The 20456-nt window shown below is 39.3% G+C and overlaps 1 protein-coding gene across 5 annotated transcripts in view; it reads left to right on the plus strand.

Moving 5' to 3' along the window:
• The window catches only part of LOC124057290 (transducin-like enhancer protein 4), a 35519-nt gene extending 20000 nt beyond the window's left edge, over positions 1–15519 (plus strand). For all 5 annotated transcript variants that reach the window (XM_046385354.1, XM_046385355.1, XM_046385356.1 and 2 more), the window contains 12 exons: positions 4060–4182; positions 4988–5041; positions 5143–5295; positions 5618–5744; positions 5920–6107; positions 6349–6425; positions 6563–6812; positions 6907–7154; positions 7695–7842; positions 8937–9087; positions 10463–10539; positions 10973–15519. In XM_046385354.1, the coding sequence (XP_046241310.1) occupies positions 4060–4182; positions 4988–5041; positions 5143–5295; positions 5618–5744; positions 5920–6107; positions 6349–6425; positions 6563–6812; positions 6907–7154; positions 7695–7842; positions 8937–9087; positions 10463–10539; positions 10973–11080 (1704 nt within the window). In that variant the 3' untranslated portion in view covers positions 11081–15519. The remainder of the gene's footprint in view (positions 1–4059; positions 4183–4987; positions 5042–5142; positions 5296–5617; positions 5745–5919; positions 6108–6348; positions 6426–6562; positions 6813–6906; positions 7155–7694; positions 7843–8936; positions 9088–10462; positions 10540–10972) is intronic.
• The last annotated feature ends 4937 nt before the right edge of the window (positions 15520–20456 follow it).

The following is a 20456-nucleotide window of genomic DNA, read 5'->3' on the forward strand; positions in this document are numbered from 1 at the left end:
TTTCTATGGGGAGGCGAAGTCCCTCGCCTTCTGCTAGACCCCCACTGGCCTTTGTTTCAGAAAAAAAATATGGACGTGTAGTTGTCAGTGGCAAGAGACAAATGTTTTATTGATCTCTTTTAAATTGTGCCATGGATTAAACACATTGTCATGTTCATCAATTTATAACCCTACGGTCCTTTCACACTTTAACAACCAAAACCAAAGCCAAAAAAACAATTTTTTAGAGCCATTCTAGCATGCTGGCTATCATATACAGACCTGATGACCTCTCCTTTCATTTAGCTGCGGCTGTCAACATGACCAGACTTTTAGTAATTTTTGACTGCTTTTAACACTTGTTCTCTGCCAGCGTGATGACCATGTTGGCGTTGGTGGTGTATATTGTGAGAGACGAGAGATGTAGTTCACTGAGCAATTTAAAACAAATCTAAATGATGCTTTACTCTTTTTTTTACACTAAATTGTGACTTTTTTGACTTGCTAAGTCACCTTTAAATTGACAAACATCATGTGTGTACGGTAATTTATGTCGCAAATCAAACAAAATCAAGAAATTCTTTGTTTCTTGTCATTAACTAGCATACATATTTTTTGAAAGATATGGTCCTATTGGGGATACTGAAATAGGAAGAACTTTGTCTTTCTATGTAGTCCAATTCTGCAACATGCAGGTGACAGGTGAGACAGGATGAAGAAAAGTATTGTATGGAAAACATTTAAATTATCTATAAATGAACTTTGGGTGTTAAACATTATATTTATATTATATATTTATATATAACTTATTTGACATTCTCTGCTTCACATTTGAACACTAATTATCAAATAAAAAATTGAGATGGTGCTCATCAGTTTAATATTATCCTCTGATCCAATCATTTACATATTCCACATTAAGTCTTAAAAAAAAACAATATTCTGATTTTTGAAAATGGAGACAAAGAGGAAGAAAGAAAAAGTGGATGAAAAAGAAACAAAGTAAAGTAGGCAAACAAAAAAAACACACGTCTGACTGGTGAAGGAAGGAGGGAGCAAAAGGAAGCAACGGAGCAACATTACATCCAGCACTTGTCGTAATTAGTCCCTTAAGCGGAGCTCTTTTCCCAAGGCAAACATTTGGTTTGTTGAATACTCAATGAGCAGATTAGCATTTCTTTATTCCAGCAGCCCAAGCATACACACACACACACACACACACACACACACACACACACACACACACATCTGAACATGCACACACATGCATAAGTTTAGGGTGTTGTGTGTGTTCTCTGGTGTTTTGGAGTAGGTGGAGACAGTAGGAATGTTTAATATGTTATCTCCTGCCCCCCCCCGTGTAGTTTATCCTCTTCCACACGTGCACACACACAAGCACACACTCACAGCTGCAGGCAGTATGATGGGAGCGATTAGCAGCGCCCATGTGTGTGTGCTGCATGTGTACCTGTGTGTGTGTGTGTGTGTGTGTGTGTGTGAGGTTGTCAGAAATCAGAGGTAAAGATGGAGAGACCAGGATGATGAATGCCTTTCATTAGCACCCTGTGAGAACACACTCACACACACACACACACACACACACACGGAAATGGCCAACAGTCACTTCAAGAAACCAATAAGCCCCTTGTCAGTGGTCTACAGTTGCCTTGGCAACAGTTCACAGGGTACAGTGTGTGCATGTGTGTGTGTGTGTGTGTAAATTGCTCAGATGTCTGTGCCTTAATGTCCTTGGTGTTGGCACGTCTGATAAAGGTATGTGGGTGTAGACACACACGTGTGTCCACATACTTACTGTTATCAGTGCAGGTAGTCAGCCGTGGAGCCGTGGTGTGTTCACAGACTGCAAGCCCTTTGATCGCTGGTTTATTTGACAGTAATTTTTGTATTGTGGTTGTGATGTTCTCTTTTCAGTCCGCTATGTTCATGAAAGGAGTTTGGAGAAGCTCCAATTAAAAGAAAAATGAGAGATTATTTTGAAAGTGCAAGGATAAATCATAAATATTAATACTCAAGTGAAAATCACACTCTCACACTTCACATACTTGAGTTTGTGCTTTATGTTTAGAAGAAATAAGTTCCTAATGAGGATGCTTTTGGGTTTAGACTGACCTTTAGAGTGAATCACCTGTTGAGAGTAAACTGCACACTGCTCGTTTTGTACTTTCTTTTGTCATTTTTTTCTTCTCTGATAAACGAGGTTTATGGCTGCAGTCTGTCTCTTTGTTCATGCTGGAATTATCTTTTTAAAAAGTCTGTGTACAGTGGACAGTCGGGACTTCCATGCTGTGCTGGCTGCAGAATAAAAAAGCAATTTGAGTGTAACAGAAGGATGAGATGTGGAAGATTAGAGTTGAACCCAGACTTAAACAAGGTTTTTAGGTGTGAACGGAGCCATTATTTCTGTGGGCTAGTGGATGATAGAAACTGAGCCTTGGTAAAGGGAAGGAAAGGGAAAAGGGAAGGAAAAAGCATACAAGGAGAGTGAAAGATAAAGTAAAAATGTATCAGACAGCAATGCCATTGTTGCCATTTTGCATCCCTTCAGCATATTGTAGAAATTTTCTGTGAATGCATAAAAATGGTCATGTTTTTAGGAAACCCACAAGGTCCATTTAGCAGCTGTTTTTGAAGCTTTTTGTATGTCTGTTGACATGGAAATATGTCAAGTGGGCCTCACAACTGAGGTTCAGAGTTAATTTGGTGAAATGAAATGATACGTACTGTATCGCATTTCCCAGTATTTTCTTGTAGCGTTGTGATACATTTTTTTGTGTAATTGGGCTGCTTCGTCTGATTCAAGAAGAGACACACGCGTGCAAAAACACACTGACGTCTCAGCATTGTTTGCACATGCGGAGTACTAAAATGTAAACAAGTACAAGTGTTGCACGACCACACACACACACACACACACACACACAGAAACTCACTCCTCCCTCACCGAATCTTTGTCATCAACACTTGCGGCACGGCAAAGGGCAGTGGAAAGGTTACAAGCGTGAGTTAGTGGAAAGGTCGAGTTAAAGGTCCTGCTTTATTTTTCTTCCCTCTGCCCATCGTCTGCTGGGTAAGGAGTGCCTCCCAATGAGGAAGAGAGAGAGAGAGAGAGGGAGAGAGAGAGAGAGAGAGATATCAGTAGCACGAAGCAAGAGGGGAAATGTTTAGTTGACCTTATTTTGATCTTTCCTTCTCAAAGAGGATTAATCCTTCAGTAATGGTATTTAAAGGATGCCATATTTGATTAAGGAGAGAGAGACATCAATGGACCCCCCCCCCCCCCACCCCACGCACACACACACATACTGCTACTGAGTTCAAGCCGTGATGGTGTAGTCAAACTGTCAAGGATGCAGCACTGCTTTGATATTGTATGATATAGTGAAAATGAAATGGTTTTGACAGAAAAAGGGGTTTTTAAATTCATGTATAAATTCAGCCGTGGACTGGAGCACAGGCATTTTGTGTTGTCTGGACTGCTGACTAGCTGCTTGCCTGTTGCCAGATTTATCCTAATTTAGCTCAACGAGGAAATCTTGACATATTCAGAGAAGAGTTGCAGTATTAAAGTATTAGCTTCCTTCTGATTTTCAGCCTGCCTCTGCTATGATATGTCAGTAATTTTCCTTAACCTATTAGGGTTTATAGAAAGGAAAGGAAAGTCCAGCTTCGTTTCTTCACTTTTGTCTTTCTATAGAGTCCCCAGTTTGATTTTTTCATTTTAAGCTATAAAATAGAGTCAATATATACCAGTGTCAGTTGAAGTAAGTAGTGATTTTGCATGAATAGTACTGAACACAATTCAACTCTTTAAAAAAATTGTGTGAACTATGTTTTCTCTCTTACTTCTTCTGGTATCTTGTCATGCGCATGTTTTTTGTTTTTAAAGAAATGGCTCACAGCTAAGACATACAATGGGTGACAAAATGCACTTAAAGAGACTGCTCAGTCCGGAGACTGAGTTTTAGACACGTGTAGCTTACTGTGTGTATCTCATGTCCTTTAAAGTGAAGGCTTAAATTTTTCAGCTCCTTAAAAAGATGTGATTCTTGTTTCTTCCAGAGCTCATCTGTGTCTCCCTCGGCCAGTTTTCGCACCGGTGAGAAACACAGGAGTTCAAGTGATTACTCATCTGACAACAAGAAACAGAAGACAGATGATAAGGAGTTGGCTTCCACACGCTATGTGGGTGAACATAAATGTTTAGTTTTTTGACTTAATGAGTATTTTTTTTTTCTTTAAACTTGTTTCTGAACAGTGGAAAGTTCAGTTTATGTCACTTTTTCTAAAAACAGCCACACTTTTGGTCACAGTTGAATATGGGCTCGAATATTCACAAGCTTTAATAACAGCAACATAACAATAACGTCAGTAAGTACCAAGTTCCACAGCAGAACAACAAAAGCCTGACAGCCAGTTTTGCACATGAGCCACGTTCAAACCCACACTTTCCTTTTTTTGTTGTAAAGCTGGCAATAGAAACACAATGAGAAAGACAAGACAGACCTGACACGACAAAGGTCATAAGTCAGATCCAAACTCAGTTTGTTACAGTTTATGGCTTGCACCTCAGCCAGATGAGCCATGTGGATGCTGCACAATGGAACCATTTTGACCGCTTTATCTGATAATAATTAAAACGTGCAAAATACAAAAAGAAAATGGTCAGAGGAAAGATTAAAGTAGTCTTTATAGTCTTCTCTCAGAGCATTAATTAAATCCTTGATTTTATGATTAGCAGTTTTATGACTTTATGCGCGGTCTCTATTTTATTCACTATCAATTAAATGGGATATTAAATTTGATTAAATAGCACTGATATCTGTATTTTTAATGATAGCAACTTTAGGTTGATGTCTTTTGTCCTTTGATATCTTGGAAAGTGGACATAAGGCAGAGGTTTTCAACCCCTGAAAGGCATACGTTTCAGATGCGATTTTTACAAATTCATTCTAAGTCAAAGTGTGTGTCATCTATGTGTTTGTCCCAGGAAAGTGATGGCGAAAAGAGCGATGACAACCTAGTAGTGGACGTCTCCAATGAGGTACAACAAAGTTTAACAGCGTGGAGTTTTTTGTGTTACATGACTGGAAAAAAAAAAAATCATCTGACTCTCTCATCTTTGTCTGTGTTCACCCACCACAGGATCCAGCGTCTCCCAGAGGAAGTCCTGCCCACTCACCTCGAGAGAACGGGTTGGACAAGCGTCGCCTGTTGAAGAAGGACGCTCCACTGAGCCCCTCCTCCATCGCCTCTTCCAGCAGCACACCTTCATCCAAATCCAAAGAGATTAATTTGGTGAGTCATTTGGGTAATTATAGCCTTCTGATCTTCTTTTTCATTGTTTCTCATATAAATGAAATCATTGTAATGATGGTATAGAAGAGAACAGAAGGTTGGTGTTAAAAAAGGCAAACTCTTGCTGGTCAGAAGATGATGAACCTTAAGATAAAATGTTATTAAAGATTACATCGAATGCTAAATAATACATCTTGACAAACTATCAATTTTATGAATCATAAGTTCAGTCAGTGCATAAAGAAGTAGTTCCTGTGTAATTAGAAAGTTTCTGGTATGCGTGGAAGTGGTTTTAGCATTACTTTGCCTCTTTGCGTTGTAGAATGAGAAATCCACCACGCCTGTGTCCAAGTCCAGCACCCCGACATCCCACGCTGATGCCCCGACACCCAGCAGCACCTCCACCCTGAGGACTGCGTCCAGTAAACCGTCAGGAGCCGAGACATTGGGTGAGTGCTGCAAAGATTTATCAAAGATTTAGCATAAAAAAACTCTCTGCATGCATTACTGAGATAGTGGATATAAATCAGCAAGAAGCTTGGATCAAGAAAATGTCTTCTAAGCTCAGAAGCAGATGTCTCAGATGTCCCAACTTGTATCTTGCCTGTGTTCCATGTCTCGTAGCTCCTGGTCTCCGTACGCCGTTGGCAGTGCCGTGCTCGTACCCCAATCCGTTTGGAATGGTCGCCCACCCGGGTATAAACGGAGAGCTGAGTGGAGCAGGGGCAGCCTACACCGGCCTGCATAACATTTCTCCGCAGATGAGTGCGGTGGCTGCTGCTGCAGTGGCAGCTTATGGACGCACACAAGTGGTACCCAAACACACTTTCTTTTAATTTTGTCTTAACAGGAAACAGCAAAAGCCAGTTTATGTCTTGTTTTAAAAGCTTAATTCTACTTCAAACATGCTTCCTGCAGCCAGATAATAGAAAACTTGCTCTCAGTAACAGAGAGAGATATATAATTATAATGGTATCAACAACCATCAGCTTCAGTTTTTGTGTCATTTGTTTCTAGTTGAATTGTTTCTAAACCCTCTGTATGATTCTTCAGGTGGGATTTGATCCTCACCACCACATACGTGTCCCTGGCCTTCCTCCCAGCCTGTCAGGCATTCCTGGTGGAAAACCGTATGTTTGCCCTCCTATATGATAAATAGTACAATTACATCAACATCATTTAATAAATTAGAATTTACTTTCGTTTCTACAACACTTTTGCATTTACCTCTGTTCTCTCACCCCATAAACCATTTTCTTTCCTCTAGGGCCTACTCCTTTCATGTGAGTGCTGATGGACAAATGCAGCCCGTGCCTTTTCCTCCGGATTCGCTGATCGGTCCTGGCATCCCCCGGCATGCACGACAGATCAATACTCTCAACCATGGGGAAGTGGTGTGTGCTGTCACCATCAGTAACCCGACGCGTCATGTCTACACTGGCGGCAAGGGCTGCGTAAAAGTGTGGGACATCAGTCATCCAGGCAACAAGACTCCTGTATCCCAGCTGGACTGTCTTGTGAGTGCACTGCAATGGCTCTTATGCACATGACACTGCAATGTAACTGATTCAGTGACACTAACAAAGTACTCCTGTGCATCTGTCACATCAGAACAGAGATAACTACATCCGCTCCTGTCGGCTACTTCCGGATGGTCGGACTCTAATTGTCGGAGGAGAGGCGAGTACTTTGTCAATCTGGGATTTGGCTACACCGACTCCACGAATCAAGGCTGAACTGACTTCATCAGCGCCTGCGTGTTATGCTCTGGCCATCAGCCCCGACTCCAAGGTCTGCTTTTCCTGCTGCTCCGATGGAAACATAGCCGTCTGGGATCTTCATAACCAGACTCTGGTTAGGTATGGAGCTGGTTCGGGTGATTTGTGATGGTTTTGATTAGTGCTGGCTGAATTAATGAATGTCTCAATCAATACTGACTTTATCTGTCTTACTCAGTCTTTATCTGTAACAGTGTTATAATCGACTACCACACTGCAGTCAGTGTCAATGCATTGGTGCTTGCATACGTACAGATCAGTGTCTCATCTACGTGTGACGAATGCCAGACAGTACATAGGTCGAATTGAGTCATGTTATCAACTCAGAGCATCACCGATGTGCAAATCACTTAATCGCTGCTAACCTCTTGGTGGTTTCTTCTCTGGATGTATTTCTGTGCTACTAAATCTTCTGCAAGTTTACCTTCAAACTGGCAATATATGCTGACTTGGCAAACTTCAGCAATAAGTCTGAGCATACGTACTTAAACCTTAAAGACACTTTCTATCCCTTTGCTGTGTAAAAACCATCTCTACTCTTCAAGACAAGATGTGAATATCCGTATGAGTTCTTTGTTTTGATGTGTGGATTTGTCCGACTCAGTGTTTGTTTTTCTGCAGGCAGTTCCAGGGCCACACCGACGGGGCCAGCTGTATAGACATCTCTAATGATGGGACCAAACTGTGGACTGGAGGCCTGGATAACACCGTACGGTCCTGGGACTTGAGAGAAGGACGACAGCTGCAGCAGCACGACTTCACCTCCCAGGTACATAAAACATTAGGTAAACACAAACACACCCTCTCTGTGAGTGGTGAAGCTGGTCTGCTGCTGTTAGAATATGTTATGGATCACAGATTATGTTAGCAGCAGTGCGGTTTGTAGTTTGTTCAGTCCCTCCAGCAGTTTTCAGGTGTAAGTTGCAAGCAGGTTTTGGTTTTTATTATTATTTGGCGTTTAAAGTAAAAGGCACAGATTGTTGAAAATCATCCAGCTCAGGACAAGTCACAGCAATTTGTGTAATTGTACTCTTGAGCGTCATTGCAGTAATCTACAAACTCAGTCCAGAACATTTAACCCACAATAAAGGCCAGACGGAGCTCTGGTTTTCTGCCTTCTCCTGAAATGCCTTTAACACTAATAATACTGGCAGTTAGAATTTTTTTCAGGTAAAGAGAAGAGCAGCAATAACAGACCATTACTGCAATCTTTCCTGAAAAGACCCATTTCACAATCTCAGTGTGCACAGTAGGAGGTGAGTGTGCATTAAAGAGATGGCAGGGCAGATGGGAAGAGACATGGCCAATAGAAAGCTTATGCCATCCAATAATATCACTTCTCCTGCTCCCAAACTCCTAAAAATAACAGCCTCAATAAATTTAACACTAGCGATTTGGCAAAGAAAAAGAAATACTTTTGGACTCACCAGGTTTATGAGACCATCAGGTGTATTCCCTGCATGCTCTTTTGGTTTCCATTAGTGGAGAATAAAAAAATAAAAAAAGTTTTAAAAAGTTTTGTTTCAAAACTGAGAATTGACTAAATAAATCATTCACCCGCCACGATTAATGATGTGTAATTGCTCTCTCCAACAGGACTGTTACATACTTAAAACTGTTTTAGAAACTGAAGCAACCATCTGTTTGACTAGTGTAGATTTATACATCAGGGACTGAAATATTTATGGTGTTGTAGCAGTGGACGTTTGCCAGCACCCAGAGATATGTTAATATCAGTGCCAAACCCCACAAACAAACAAACAAAGTCTTCATGCACTGAAAAAGAGAGTAGACTAATTTAAGTACTGATTATGTATTACATTAATGCAAACTATAAAAGATAAGTACTGGGTTTTGTTGCAGATTTTCTCACTGGGACACTGTCCAACTGGAGAGTGGCTGGCAGTGGGGATGGAGAACAACAATGTGGAGGTCCTACACGTCACCAAACCTGACAAGTACCAGCTCCACTTGCATGAAAGCTGTGTGCTGTCACTCAGATTTGCTCACTGTGGTAAGAATCAACAAAGCAACTAAGATAATTCTGTCTTCAAATATGTTCCTATCAGAAATTCTGAAAAGGTCTTAAATTAATGCATGTACCAAGTCTTGCAGAAATTAGCTTGTTGATCAAATTATGTGTGAAGTGATGCACTAGAGAAAATAATTTGCAGTAGGTTTATAGTGCAGCGTGGTAAGTAAAGGATGTGGGAATGTGACTAAATGTGGCAGATCTGTGGAGGAGACTGCTAAAAGGAACACAAATGTGGCTACAAAATTTACAATGTAAATGAAGGTGGTTTTCAGGAGAAGACATACAGTTTCAGTAAATGTCTAAACACGCCAATTCCCCATGATGTAATTTAACAAATTTTTATTTATTTTGAAGCAGCCAGTTTGTGTGTCAGTATTGTAAGGTAGACAATAATGTAGGATCATACTAACATTTCTGAAATATCACTTTGAGTAGTCTTGTTATAATCAAAGACGATGCTGTCATATTGATTATTTAATACCATATTTGTTCAAATAAGTCTGGGCCAATTCGCCCTCCAGTGGTTAAAATAAGAAGCTGGTGTTCAGCTTGGTAAATGGGGGTATCCTGCACTAAATACTGTATTTACTATATCTACATATACATAAATATATATGTCTATACATATAAACCATCTACTTGTCATAAATAAGGCCATATCAGTCCAATATCAGGCCATATCAGTCCAGTACTAGTCCATGTCAGTGTAACTCAGAAAAGCACCCAGCCCAGGAGAAGATGCCATAGTAACATTTCATTGCTTTTATTGGTTCTAATATCCTTCTGCATCACATATTAATAACATTAATAACATGTTCATGGATTTAGTGAAGGTTTTTCCAATGCTGAAAGCAAAGTTTTGACATTTTTTAGAATCTGGGTTAAATGGTGTTAATATTGAAGGTGTGCTTATCCTAACATATTTGGTGTCTTTCTTCCTAAGTTTTTGGGGTATATAAATTCAAATATATATTTGGGGTACTACTACTTCAACACGCAATTTTGTTTGCCTAATAGTGCCACACTCCTCCTCCTATGAGTGCATCTGCATATAAATTGGGAATAAATTGTTCTTTATAAACATACGTGGAGTATCTTCGATGTCATCAGTCATTATAAGTTTGACATGTATGCAGGGTATATCACCCCATCCTGGGAAAAACTTAATAATTTCAATAATAATACACTATGAAATGGATGAAAGAAAGAAAGAAAGCATTTGTGCTGATCGACACATAATAGAGTGTTTTCAAGTTTCTAAACACTGAGACTTCCTGCCCTTTGCCTCACAGTGGTTTGATCCATGGATGGATTTTATCTGGACGTGGTCTAATGTAGTTTTCATCCTCTGCAGGGAAGTGGTTTGTGAGCACAGGGAAAGACAATCTGCTCAACGCATGGAGAACCCCATATGGAGCCAGCATATTCCAGGTAAGTGTGGAGGAAACTAGCACAAAAACACAACAACATGAATGACAGCTGAGGGGATGAATACAGTAAGGTCTAATAGCCAGGAGGTAGATAGATAGATAGTGAAAGGTGTACACTCATAGAAATCAGAAGTCTTAAAAAAAGTAAAAATGCAGCCCTATATTCAGCCGTCATTCTGGGACAGTGTTTTATATCAAGGACACAAACATTTGAACAAGAAACCTTTACTTGAGAAGAAAAGGCAAAGTTTCTGCAGCAGCTGCATGTGTGACTGTACTTCATTCTTTACAGATATTCAGGAGAAATAAATCAAATCAAGTCCTCTGTTCAACACCTGTCTGTCACACATGGCTTTCATCCCTTTTGTTTTTGTTTTTCTCATCCTCATGCACACCGTTTACAATCTCACACATCTTTTATCCCCCTCTTACAGTCAAAGGAGTCGTCTTCAGTGCTGAGCTGCGACATCTCCATAGATGATAAGTACATTGTGACAGGCTCAGGAGATAAGAAAGCAACTGTCTACGAGGTCAACTACTAGGAGGACTGAGGCCGTTCAATGACAAGGCCATCCTTCTGCCCAAGCACTCTGCAATGTCTCCCATGTCACCCGCCTACAGTTTTTAATGTGTACAAAATGGATTTGAATGGAACTAACCAAACAGACCAAGTCTTTCTTGAACAATGACCTTTTGACCTTTTAGCCAGTCATGGATGAAGATGAACAAACAGAAACTGAGCACAGAGATTTTTTTTTCTTTTTCTTTTTGTTAATGAGTGGCTTTTTGTTGTCGTGAAGATTAATGAATGTCCTTGTGCACTGAATCTAGAGAGGATGCTGTTACACTATACAACATTCCTTTGCACTTTTAGAAGTCTGCGATACTGACATTTTTTCTCCAACACCCTTGCACTGACAAGCAGCCACATTACAAGCGTCATTGTTCACATATTTCATATCTAAACCAAAAGATGTTTAAAAAGAATCAAGGCAGAATAATTCCCACCTGACAGCAGAATAACTTCTCTGAAAACTTCTGATTTGACACAAGTTAAACATACTTGAACATGTCAGCACTTGAAAGAGTTATTATTGGGTTAACATAAAAATCACAGGAAAGAAGAGGCAGCGGTGACAAGCTCTAAGAGTTTCCATGCCACTGTTGTCTCCTCAGAGCCTGCTGCCGACCATATTCCACATCCTGACATACTGCTAGGAGCACAGGGGATATGCAAGGGTAGCCATCAGGCATACATTAACATGTGGTTGAAAGCAAATACATTCAGATCTTTATTCAGTGGTCTTTTCAGTGGTCTTTACTCTTGTGGGTATGACAGTTTTGTTTTTTTGGTTATTTTGGTTTGGTTTCTCTAGTTTTCAGGTGCTGTATGTTAACAGACCAAATTTGCCTTTTTTAATATCAGTACAGTTTTATTAGGTTGTTGTTTGTTGTCTTCATCTTAATCAGTAAAGTTAGCCTTCCACATGTGAATTACATCCAATTTTCATTAGTTTAGCTTAGTATGTCAGCGTCATCACTTCAAAAAGCAGTGACTTGATTACATTTAGCTCCTTCCAGAACTACCCCATGAGATAGTTAGCTTAGCTTATAACAAAGATGGGAAAGGAACAGGAAACAGATAGCCTTGTTCTAACCAAAAGCTCTTCCAGAGATGTATACAAGCAGTAACTTTGCAAACTTTCACAAACTCTCTGAGCTTTTAGTTCGTTTTGTTAAAAACTAAACTAATTTAAACTAATTAAACTAGTTAAACTAATTTATTCAGATCGTTTGCCTTGTTAACTTCATTCAAATGAAACATAAATTAAATAAAACTCACCAAAACCATCGTGGTTTGTCTTTCCACAATGACCTCTGTGAAAATATGAAAAGATTTCGGCCCTACACACCACTGATTTGTAACGCCATTTAATTTAACATTAAATACTTATAGCATTAAATATGCCCATGGAAAATAAAGGTGGCATTAGGGACCTCTCCTGAAATAAATCAATGTGGAATTATGAATTGAAGCCTACTGAAATAACAATAGTCATTTGCAAAATGTTCTTTTTGAAATAAAAACCATTTTATTTATTGATTGAATTATATTTACTCATTTGTATATTAATATGTATTTATACATGCATTTACTCTTATATTTCAGGATCTATTTCATGGGCATATTTATTTTTTTAATATTCGATTAAATGGCATTTGGTAGGTACGACTCTTCCTCCCTGCTCCTTTTCCGCGTCACCCCCTGTGGTCAGAGGTCGTGGTCCTGTAACACCCAAGTCAACTATAGGGCAGTAGCTATGGCAAAGATAATTACAGCAAAGAGTATAGTGGGCAGCACCTTATAAAGTACAACTTGCCTTCATACTTTAGTTTTTGTACTGACAAAAGCAGGATAACTTAACTTAATGATTTTTAGAGGTGCTAGTAAGCAGATTATTTTTTTTCTTACCTTTGGATAAACCAGGCTAGCTGTTTCCCTTTGTTTGGTTAGCTAAGCTAAGCTAAGTGGCTTCTGGCTTCAGACATGAGAGTTGTACAGGATCAGTCTTTTCAGGTCACTCTCTGCTCACAAGCAATTAATCATATATCCCAAAGTATAGCTTGTGTTTGTTTGTGCTTCTTCTCTACATACTGTGTTCATTGAACATTTGCATTTTCTCTCGTAGTTCTGAGTGAGGTTTGAGCCCAGTCTTTGGATGTATGTGTGTGTTTTGACCCTCTGGGCACTGAGCGAACAACAACACCGGATTGCCCTCAGTGCCCTCACGACTGTATGACCCTTGCACTTGGTTCTGCCCACTCAGTTCAGACTCCTCTGGATGCTCACTGGATTCTGTCGGACAGATTTCAGTAAAAAACTGTTTGATTGGTGTTTGGAGGTCAAACAGCCTTTCAACTCCCGCCTGAATCGTTTTGTTCGGACCATTGGACGCTTCTGTGGTGGTTAAAGATACGTTTGTGATTTCTCTTGGATTTCCTTCTGTTGGCTTGTAGAAATAACACAGTGCCTTTATGCTGCTATGCTTCTGACTCCATTGTGCACTGCTGAGTGTTTAATTACACCGAGATAGAACATGAAGGACTGCCGTTGAAGTGGTTTGTAAAAATTGCTGTTCCTGAGTGTACATCTCGCATTCAAGGAACCATTTTAGTAAAAAGATCATCAAAGTAAAACAAACCAATAACCCAGATTACCCAGCCCGGTTTGTATCACTTGTCTCTTGTCCATTTGGAAGTAATCCAAACTGTTCTTTATTTCTCCTGCTTTGCACGTGAAATACACTATTCATGGCTGCTGCTGATTCAGTCTGGTTGTTTGAAGCATGGTGCCATTAACCAGATGTGTTGATGCTACAGTGTCCTTCACTGTACTTTGCTTTCTGCTTTCAAGCTTTGTTCTTGTTGCTATTGCATTTCTGCTGCGTGGCTACAGCCCCACGCCCAAAAGACCTTAAACTGCAACAAGTCATTTACATCAGTAGATATTGACAGAGATGTAAATCACTGCTAAATTCAACAGCATCAACTGGCCTTAATTTTAACCTAAACAATCATTTTAAAACCTTAACTTAATTTAACCATTTAGAGGCTCATTTAAAAAATGTTATTATTTTAAATTGTCTGCCTAAACCCAACCTCTTAGTTTAGCTACTGCTACTATCTACCTAAGGTTATTTTAAGACGAGCTGAGTGATCTTGAAAACTACAAACAGAACTTTAAACAGAGGCTGATTAATGTATAAAAAACTCTATTTTAATCCCAGATTTTGCATATCATAGCTTTAATTTCCAGTGTTTTTGTTGTTCATGGGATTAAAATAAAAACAAAGCTAACCTCATATGTGCTATAACATGTAATTGTCATGTTAATGTCATTGATGTGATACAGTCCCTCGTTTTCCTTATCTGTTACAAGAGCAACCACTGCCAAATTTAAATGTGTGTCATGGTTTTTCTCTTGGATTCACTTTTCAAACTGTTAAAGAGGTCTTAATGCTTAATATAGACATTAATTGCTGAAAAGCTCAGGTTATGTCAGCCTGGCACCCACTCATGCAAGTATTAACACCTCTGTAGGTTTCAGAGAACATGTCTTTGCAGAAAAAGTCCTCAGACTGTGTGACACTGGAAAGAAAAGTTATTTTTTTTTCATCAGTTAAATGCCAAGGAGAGATTTGAAAGATGGTCAGTTCTTTGTAAATTTTTCTTTGCAGTACAATTTTTTTCAGCTGCGACAGGCAGATCTCCATTTCAATTGAATAAATTACTGATAATAGCACTGGTGTGAATGCGGGCGGACATTTTTTCAGTGAAGGCACCTCTGTTTGGTACATGAGAGATGACTGATATTTTTTTAATTTCTTTGACAGCCAAACACAGCGGCACCGTACATTCTGATGGATTGGTCGTGATTTTGGTTTGTTTTTCGGAGTATTTGCCTTATTCTGTGCATTCTCTCTAAATCTGAAACATTTCTGCAGTCAGCTACGCTTTCACATGAAAATGACGATTCATTCACCATGCTGTCATTGACTGGCCAGCTGCATTTTCTGCTCTTGAATGAGTCATAAAATCTGTACTTTCTGTACTACATAGCTACTGCAACATTCACCTCAATTTATGATGAAAAATATGAAATACACTTTGGTTATACTTGCGCTAATATCACAATTAAGACCTCAGTGTTTCTCGTCTCATCTGATTGCTGCAAGTTAGCTGGCTAATGTTACCTAATGTGACACAGAAATGAGGTTACGTACAGTAATGATGTATAGAACATTTAGCTTGACCGAAGGTATGAAGGTATTATAAATTTACTGTAAACATGTAACTATTCACGCTTACGGTGGAAAGAAACTTCCTTTTGCTAGTTGAGCTTTTCTCCCTTCTTCAATACAAAATGCCTTTGTCCTCTTTTTTCTAGTCTGTGGTTGGTTTTATTAAATTGTTGTGTGGAGTATTTTGTCTGAGACTCTTTCCCTGTTCCAACTAATCTGTATCTGTAATACCTTGATTAACATTATTTTGTGTTTTTGTCATTAACTAACACAATGCAACTAATGAAAATAGTCAGAAAAACCAAACTGTATCCAGGAAAGATTCATTGCTGCATGTCTCAAAAACAAGCTCTGTGTCCAGATGTTGAAGAAATGTATGCCTGCATTCTTGAAAACATTTTGCTTGAAAGTACCTTTTCCTTGCTCTCTTCTTCCCCAGCTGAAGAAAATGGCCTCATTTCCCCTCCATGGTGACACAAGGTGCATCCAGAAGGATTTTCTATGTCTGTGAAATTTGATCATTTATAACAGCAATGAAAAATGAAGCCTGAAGTGTCATTGGCTTGTGACATAGGTTATCCTTACAGTCAGTGAGAGCAGATTCACTCCATCCCCCTTTCAAAAAGATGCTGCCCTCTTATTTCATTCCTCAGTTCACCCATTTGCGTTTGGCAACCTGTTAATGGATTCCTTATCAACCTGCCTCTTTTTGTGTGAATGCCCAGTGCATTAATATTCTAATGGTATATTTAGTACACCTGCTACTGCCTGCCGTCAGCCGCAGCCGACATTCATTTTGCATTAAAGGCTATTCCCCTGAGCTCTAGCTCTCTGTCCTTGAAAGGAACTTTCAGCAGCACTGTCCTGTGGCAGTACAGGCAGAACAACAGCTTCTGGTTTGTCTTTTGATTTTTTTTCAGCTCTGAACTTACCACTAAATCTACTGCAACTCACTGCCCTAACCTGCTTTGAACTCCTAAGCCTGCCCCCGAATCCTCTCTGTGCCGAAGCAGAAAGATGCTGAGTAAACTGGCCACATAAAGTATCCACATTCACTGCAAACCAACACAGCCCTGGGACATACCTGAGCCTCTGTATTAAAAAAAATAATAAAAGCATTGAATACAGCAAGGAGCACCAGCAGCACATGATATGGACAACACTAAAATCACAATATATCTCCTTTGTCCTCTTTTCAGTACAGTGTGACAAACTTTTTGGCTAAAAAAGATTTTGACTTGTAGCCTGTGACAAGCATAGTCCAGCATCCATATTAAGTGAGCTTTAAAACAAGTGTGTTTTAGTGTGGCATTTTAGTACAAGCTGACAGGTCAACGCTAGTCTCTGTCTAACCTCCTATTGTGAATGTGCTGTGTTCACCAGAGCACAGCGCTGGACTGTTGAAGTGGATTAAGTGATCTAAGTGAGGGCTGTGGAGGAGGACGCTCCACCATTACAGTGAATGATACTCCTGTTACAGCTCTCCAACCAGCACTTCAAACATCCAAAAGTGGGAGAGAAGGAGGAAAGGTGGGGATGCAATGTGGGAATGAGCCACCCTACTTCAACATTTTATATTAAGAGCACTTACAGCTTGCAAATTGTCCACTTTCCCAACAGACATAGAAGTTGGATTAAACAAACAGGCCACACAGGAGCGAGATGCTTTAGCTTGCATGTGTTGCATCATGTTGCTGGTTCATTTGGCTCATAAAGATTAGCATTTATGTTCTTCCTAATGAGACTGCACACTTGGATGTTAAAGGTTTGTATGTTTGTGACCACCACTGTCACAGTTGTTGTCCTTCCAAATACCTTCCAGACCATGTTGGTGACCTCACAGCCTGCTGGTATAATATGTGCAAAGTGCCACTTTACAGAACCATTACAATACTCTGCTAACTTCAGTGCACTGTCAGAACTGCTCTTAATTAATTCACTTTTAAAGCAGTGACAGCACACGCTGCAGTCTTCCAAAGAGGATTATAAATGCAACAGAGCTCACTATAAATTTTGAATTTCCCCTATTGTGAATTTCCCCAGCGCGGGACTGATGATGCCCCATCTTATCATATAAAAGCATTGAACCAGAGTCTGCAGAGACAACCAGAGACATGCTAGCAGTTCTGTGAGTACTTAGTTACAACTGTGCTTTGAGCTAAGGTCCGCTTGTTAACATGTTGGCAGTGATAAAGCCATCAGGCTGAAGCAGATTTACCATGTTAGCATGTTAGCATGCAAACACCGCTAAGGCTGATGTGAATGTTATTAGTTTTTGGACGTATTTTGTCATGAACCAAAGTATAGGGCAGAACAAAAAAATATAACATGATGATGGTGGTATAAGGAAAGTACAGGGATCACTAAAAGTCAACCTCATGGTGGCGCTAGATGAAAAGTAAAGGAATCACCACAGTAAGCTTCCTTGTCTTGGAATCATGGATATCTGCAAAATTTCAAGCACAGTGAAAAGCAAAGGACAGGAAGCTCTCCTTCAAAGCAAAACTTTATTTTGAGGTCTGCTAATCTGTAAGTTGTCATCCAAAGATATGATACAATAGCAGTGGCACATTTGAGGGATCAGTAAAATAAATGTATCATTCATATATATATATATATATATATATATATATATATATATATATATATATCTCTTTGGTCTCTTTGGTTCAATCTCTCCCCACAGCAGTGGTTGTTATTTTCTCTCTATAGACAAATTGTTGTTTTCTTTCCTCTGGCACCGCTTTTGTTCTTTTTTTTTTTAACAAAACCTTAACACCTGATAACAGGAATGAGTAGGTTGGTGAACAACATCGTTCGATAGATAGACAGCTAAGCTGTGAATATATGCATTCCTTACAAAAGGCACAGTTGCCTTTGGAAAGGCCAGGATTTTTTTTCCACTTAAATAATCACTGTAAATGGATTGCTTTAATACCTGACGACCAATAATGGGTGCCTTTTAAACTCATTTTGTACTTCTCAGTATTAATTGTGAACAAAAGCACACTGCAGGCAATTTAATAACTCCTTCTAGGTACAGCGCATTAGGATGAGAGTAATTCTGCTCTCAATAAAGTAACAGAAATCTAATATGCACCCACAAGATTTTCTCTTTTGCAGCCTTGTAGCTATTACATTTTAACTCACACCAATCTGTCCTCATCGTATCTGACTAAGTTCTCTCATTTTTCACCTCGTCTGTGCAATCGCATGGATGAGGGCACTTGAAGGAGCAAGTCCATCAGCTTATCTGGTGGAGTAAATTTGATGAGATGAAATATTTGTAAGGGACTTTATAATTCTGATTTGAAAAGGAAATTTCTCACAACAACTGGTTGCTGCTAACAGTTTCTTGCCCTAATTCAGGGCGGACTGAGTATCGGTTCATGTCTCCGCCATCTTAACAAGGTTATGCTTGTTAGGGGGCGCAAGGAGGGCACACTCTCTGATATCCTACATTCAAGACTGTATCATATATTAGTGGATGCTTTGTCTCTTTTCAAACAGAGAAGGGTGAGAGATATCAGTTCAGCTTGTATTAAGGCATACAGGAATTAGTCACTAAGATTTCCTTACTTTCAGGTCACGGTTCATAATTCAAGAGGGAAGCATCTATCATTGGACCTTCCTTGCCTGGTAAATGGACATGTCTTTCTGATTACACCCAGGTTTTAAGAAATGCTTGAGCTGCTTGCAAACCAAAGCCTAGATCAGCGAGTTTATGTTCTCAGACTTTAGAAAACTCCAGAGCCACAAAATATGTTTATGCAGGGTGAGTTGTACTGCACATATTGTTTTGTTTTTCCATATCAGTGCTGATACAATACCTGAGTTTTGCTACTGATATTAAAACGTCACTTTTTGACACTTTTAGAAATAGAAATGTTTTCTTTCTACAAATCTTTTCTCATCTTCAACAAATGAAATGTATAATACTAAAACTTTACAAGAACTATGCCTAAATAAAACACTTTCTAAACCTGTCAGAATGACATGATTAAAAAAAAAAAAGAAAACAGATGTGACCAAACCTTCAAAGCCACCAGACACATTTCAGCCAGCACCAAAAAAAACGTATTGATAGTCCATCCCTGGAGATAACCTGTGCTGTTGAATGTGCTTTAACCCTAAATTCGAGTCAAGGAAGCTGTGAGATCTATGTATGCTGTAAAATGAACTAATTGCTATTAATATTAAAGCACAATGACAAGTAAAACTGTATTAAGTAATATATAAAATACTGGAAAACACTATAATAAAATCAGAAAATACATTCTGCATTATGCGGTAAAGTGGCTTCCTGTTAATCCTTGACATTCTCAGAGACTTCACTAAATTCCTTGTCTGACCCCATGATTTTCCACAAATTTCATGAACAAATGATACCCTGTTCTTCCTTTCTTTTTCATCCAAACCCTGGTGTGCATCTTAACCACTTTCCTGCACTCTACTCCTAGTCATAAAAATATTTTATTTATTTATTTTTCCACTTTTAAGAGGCTTTTCATACCTCTACATTTATTGTGTCTCTTCAGTGCCGCGGCAGTGAGAAGCGTTCAAGGGTCACGGCAAAGTAGAGAGAGCTGGATCAGTGAGAGGGTTTGAGTTCACACAAAGAGTGGGGGATTGTATATTTCCTAAGAAAACAGGTGCAGCCATTTGAGTGGAGGTCATGGACATTTCTATGCATGCTGATAGATTAGGTGGAAGCGTTGGAGGAGAAAGGCCTCGTAAAACTAAATGAACTAAAAGCTCTTGGTTTGAATGCTCTTCAGTTTGTACTCTACCGAATGTACTCTAGCTCAAATAAAGCATTCGGGGCAGAAGCTATGCTTTTTGAAGCTTTTAGGCTAACTCTGATTTCCACTTAAAACCAGCTTTAGTTCCCATTTCTAAACAAGATAAGACCTTTTCTCTCTATCTGCCTCAGTGTTAGTATAGCACGTTAGAGTTAAGTAGAAATTTTCTTCCACACTTTTCAGACACTTGTGATTGAATGTAAGAGGAGTCTCTCTGCTGTCAAATAAAAATTATAAGCTATCAGCTTTTTAATTTTCTAGATTTCCACTGTGGAGATCAACAAAAAGCTCTCTCACAAAAGATTAAGTGCCTT

The sequence above is a fragment of the Scatophagus argus genome, chromosome 4 (genome assembly GCF_020382885.2).
Source record: "Scatophagus argus isolate fScaArg1 chromosome 4, fScaArg1.pri, whole genome shotgun sequence".
Taxonomy (NCBI): Eukaryota; Metazoa; Chordata; class Actinopteri; family Scatophagidae; genus Scatophagus; species Scatophagus argus.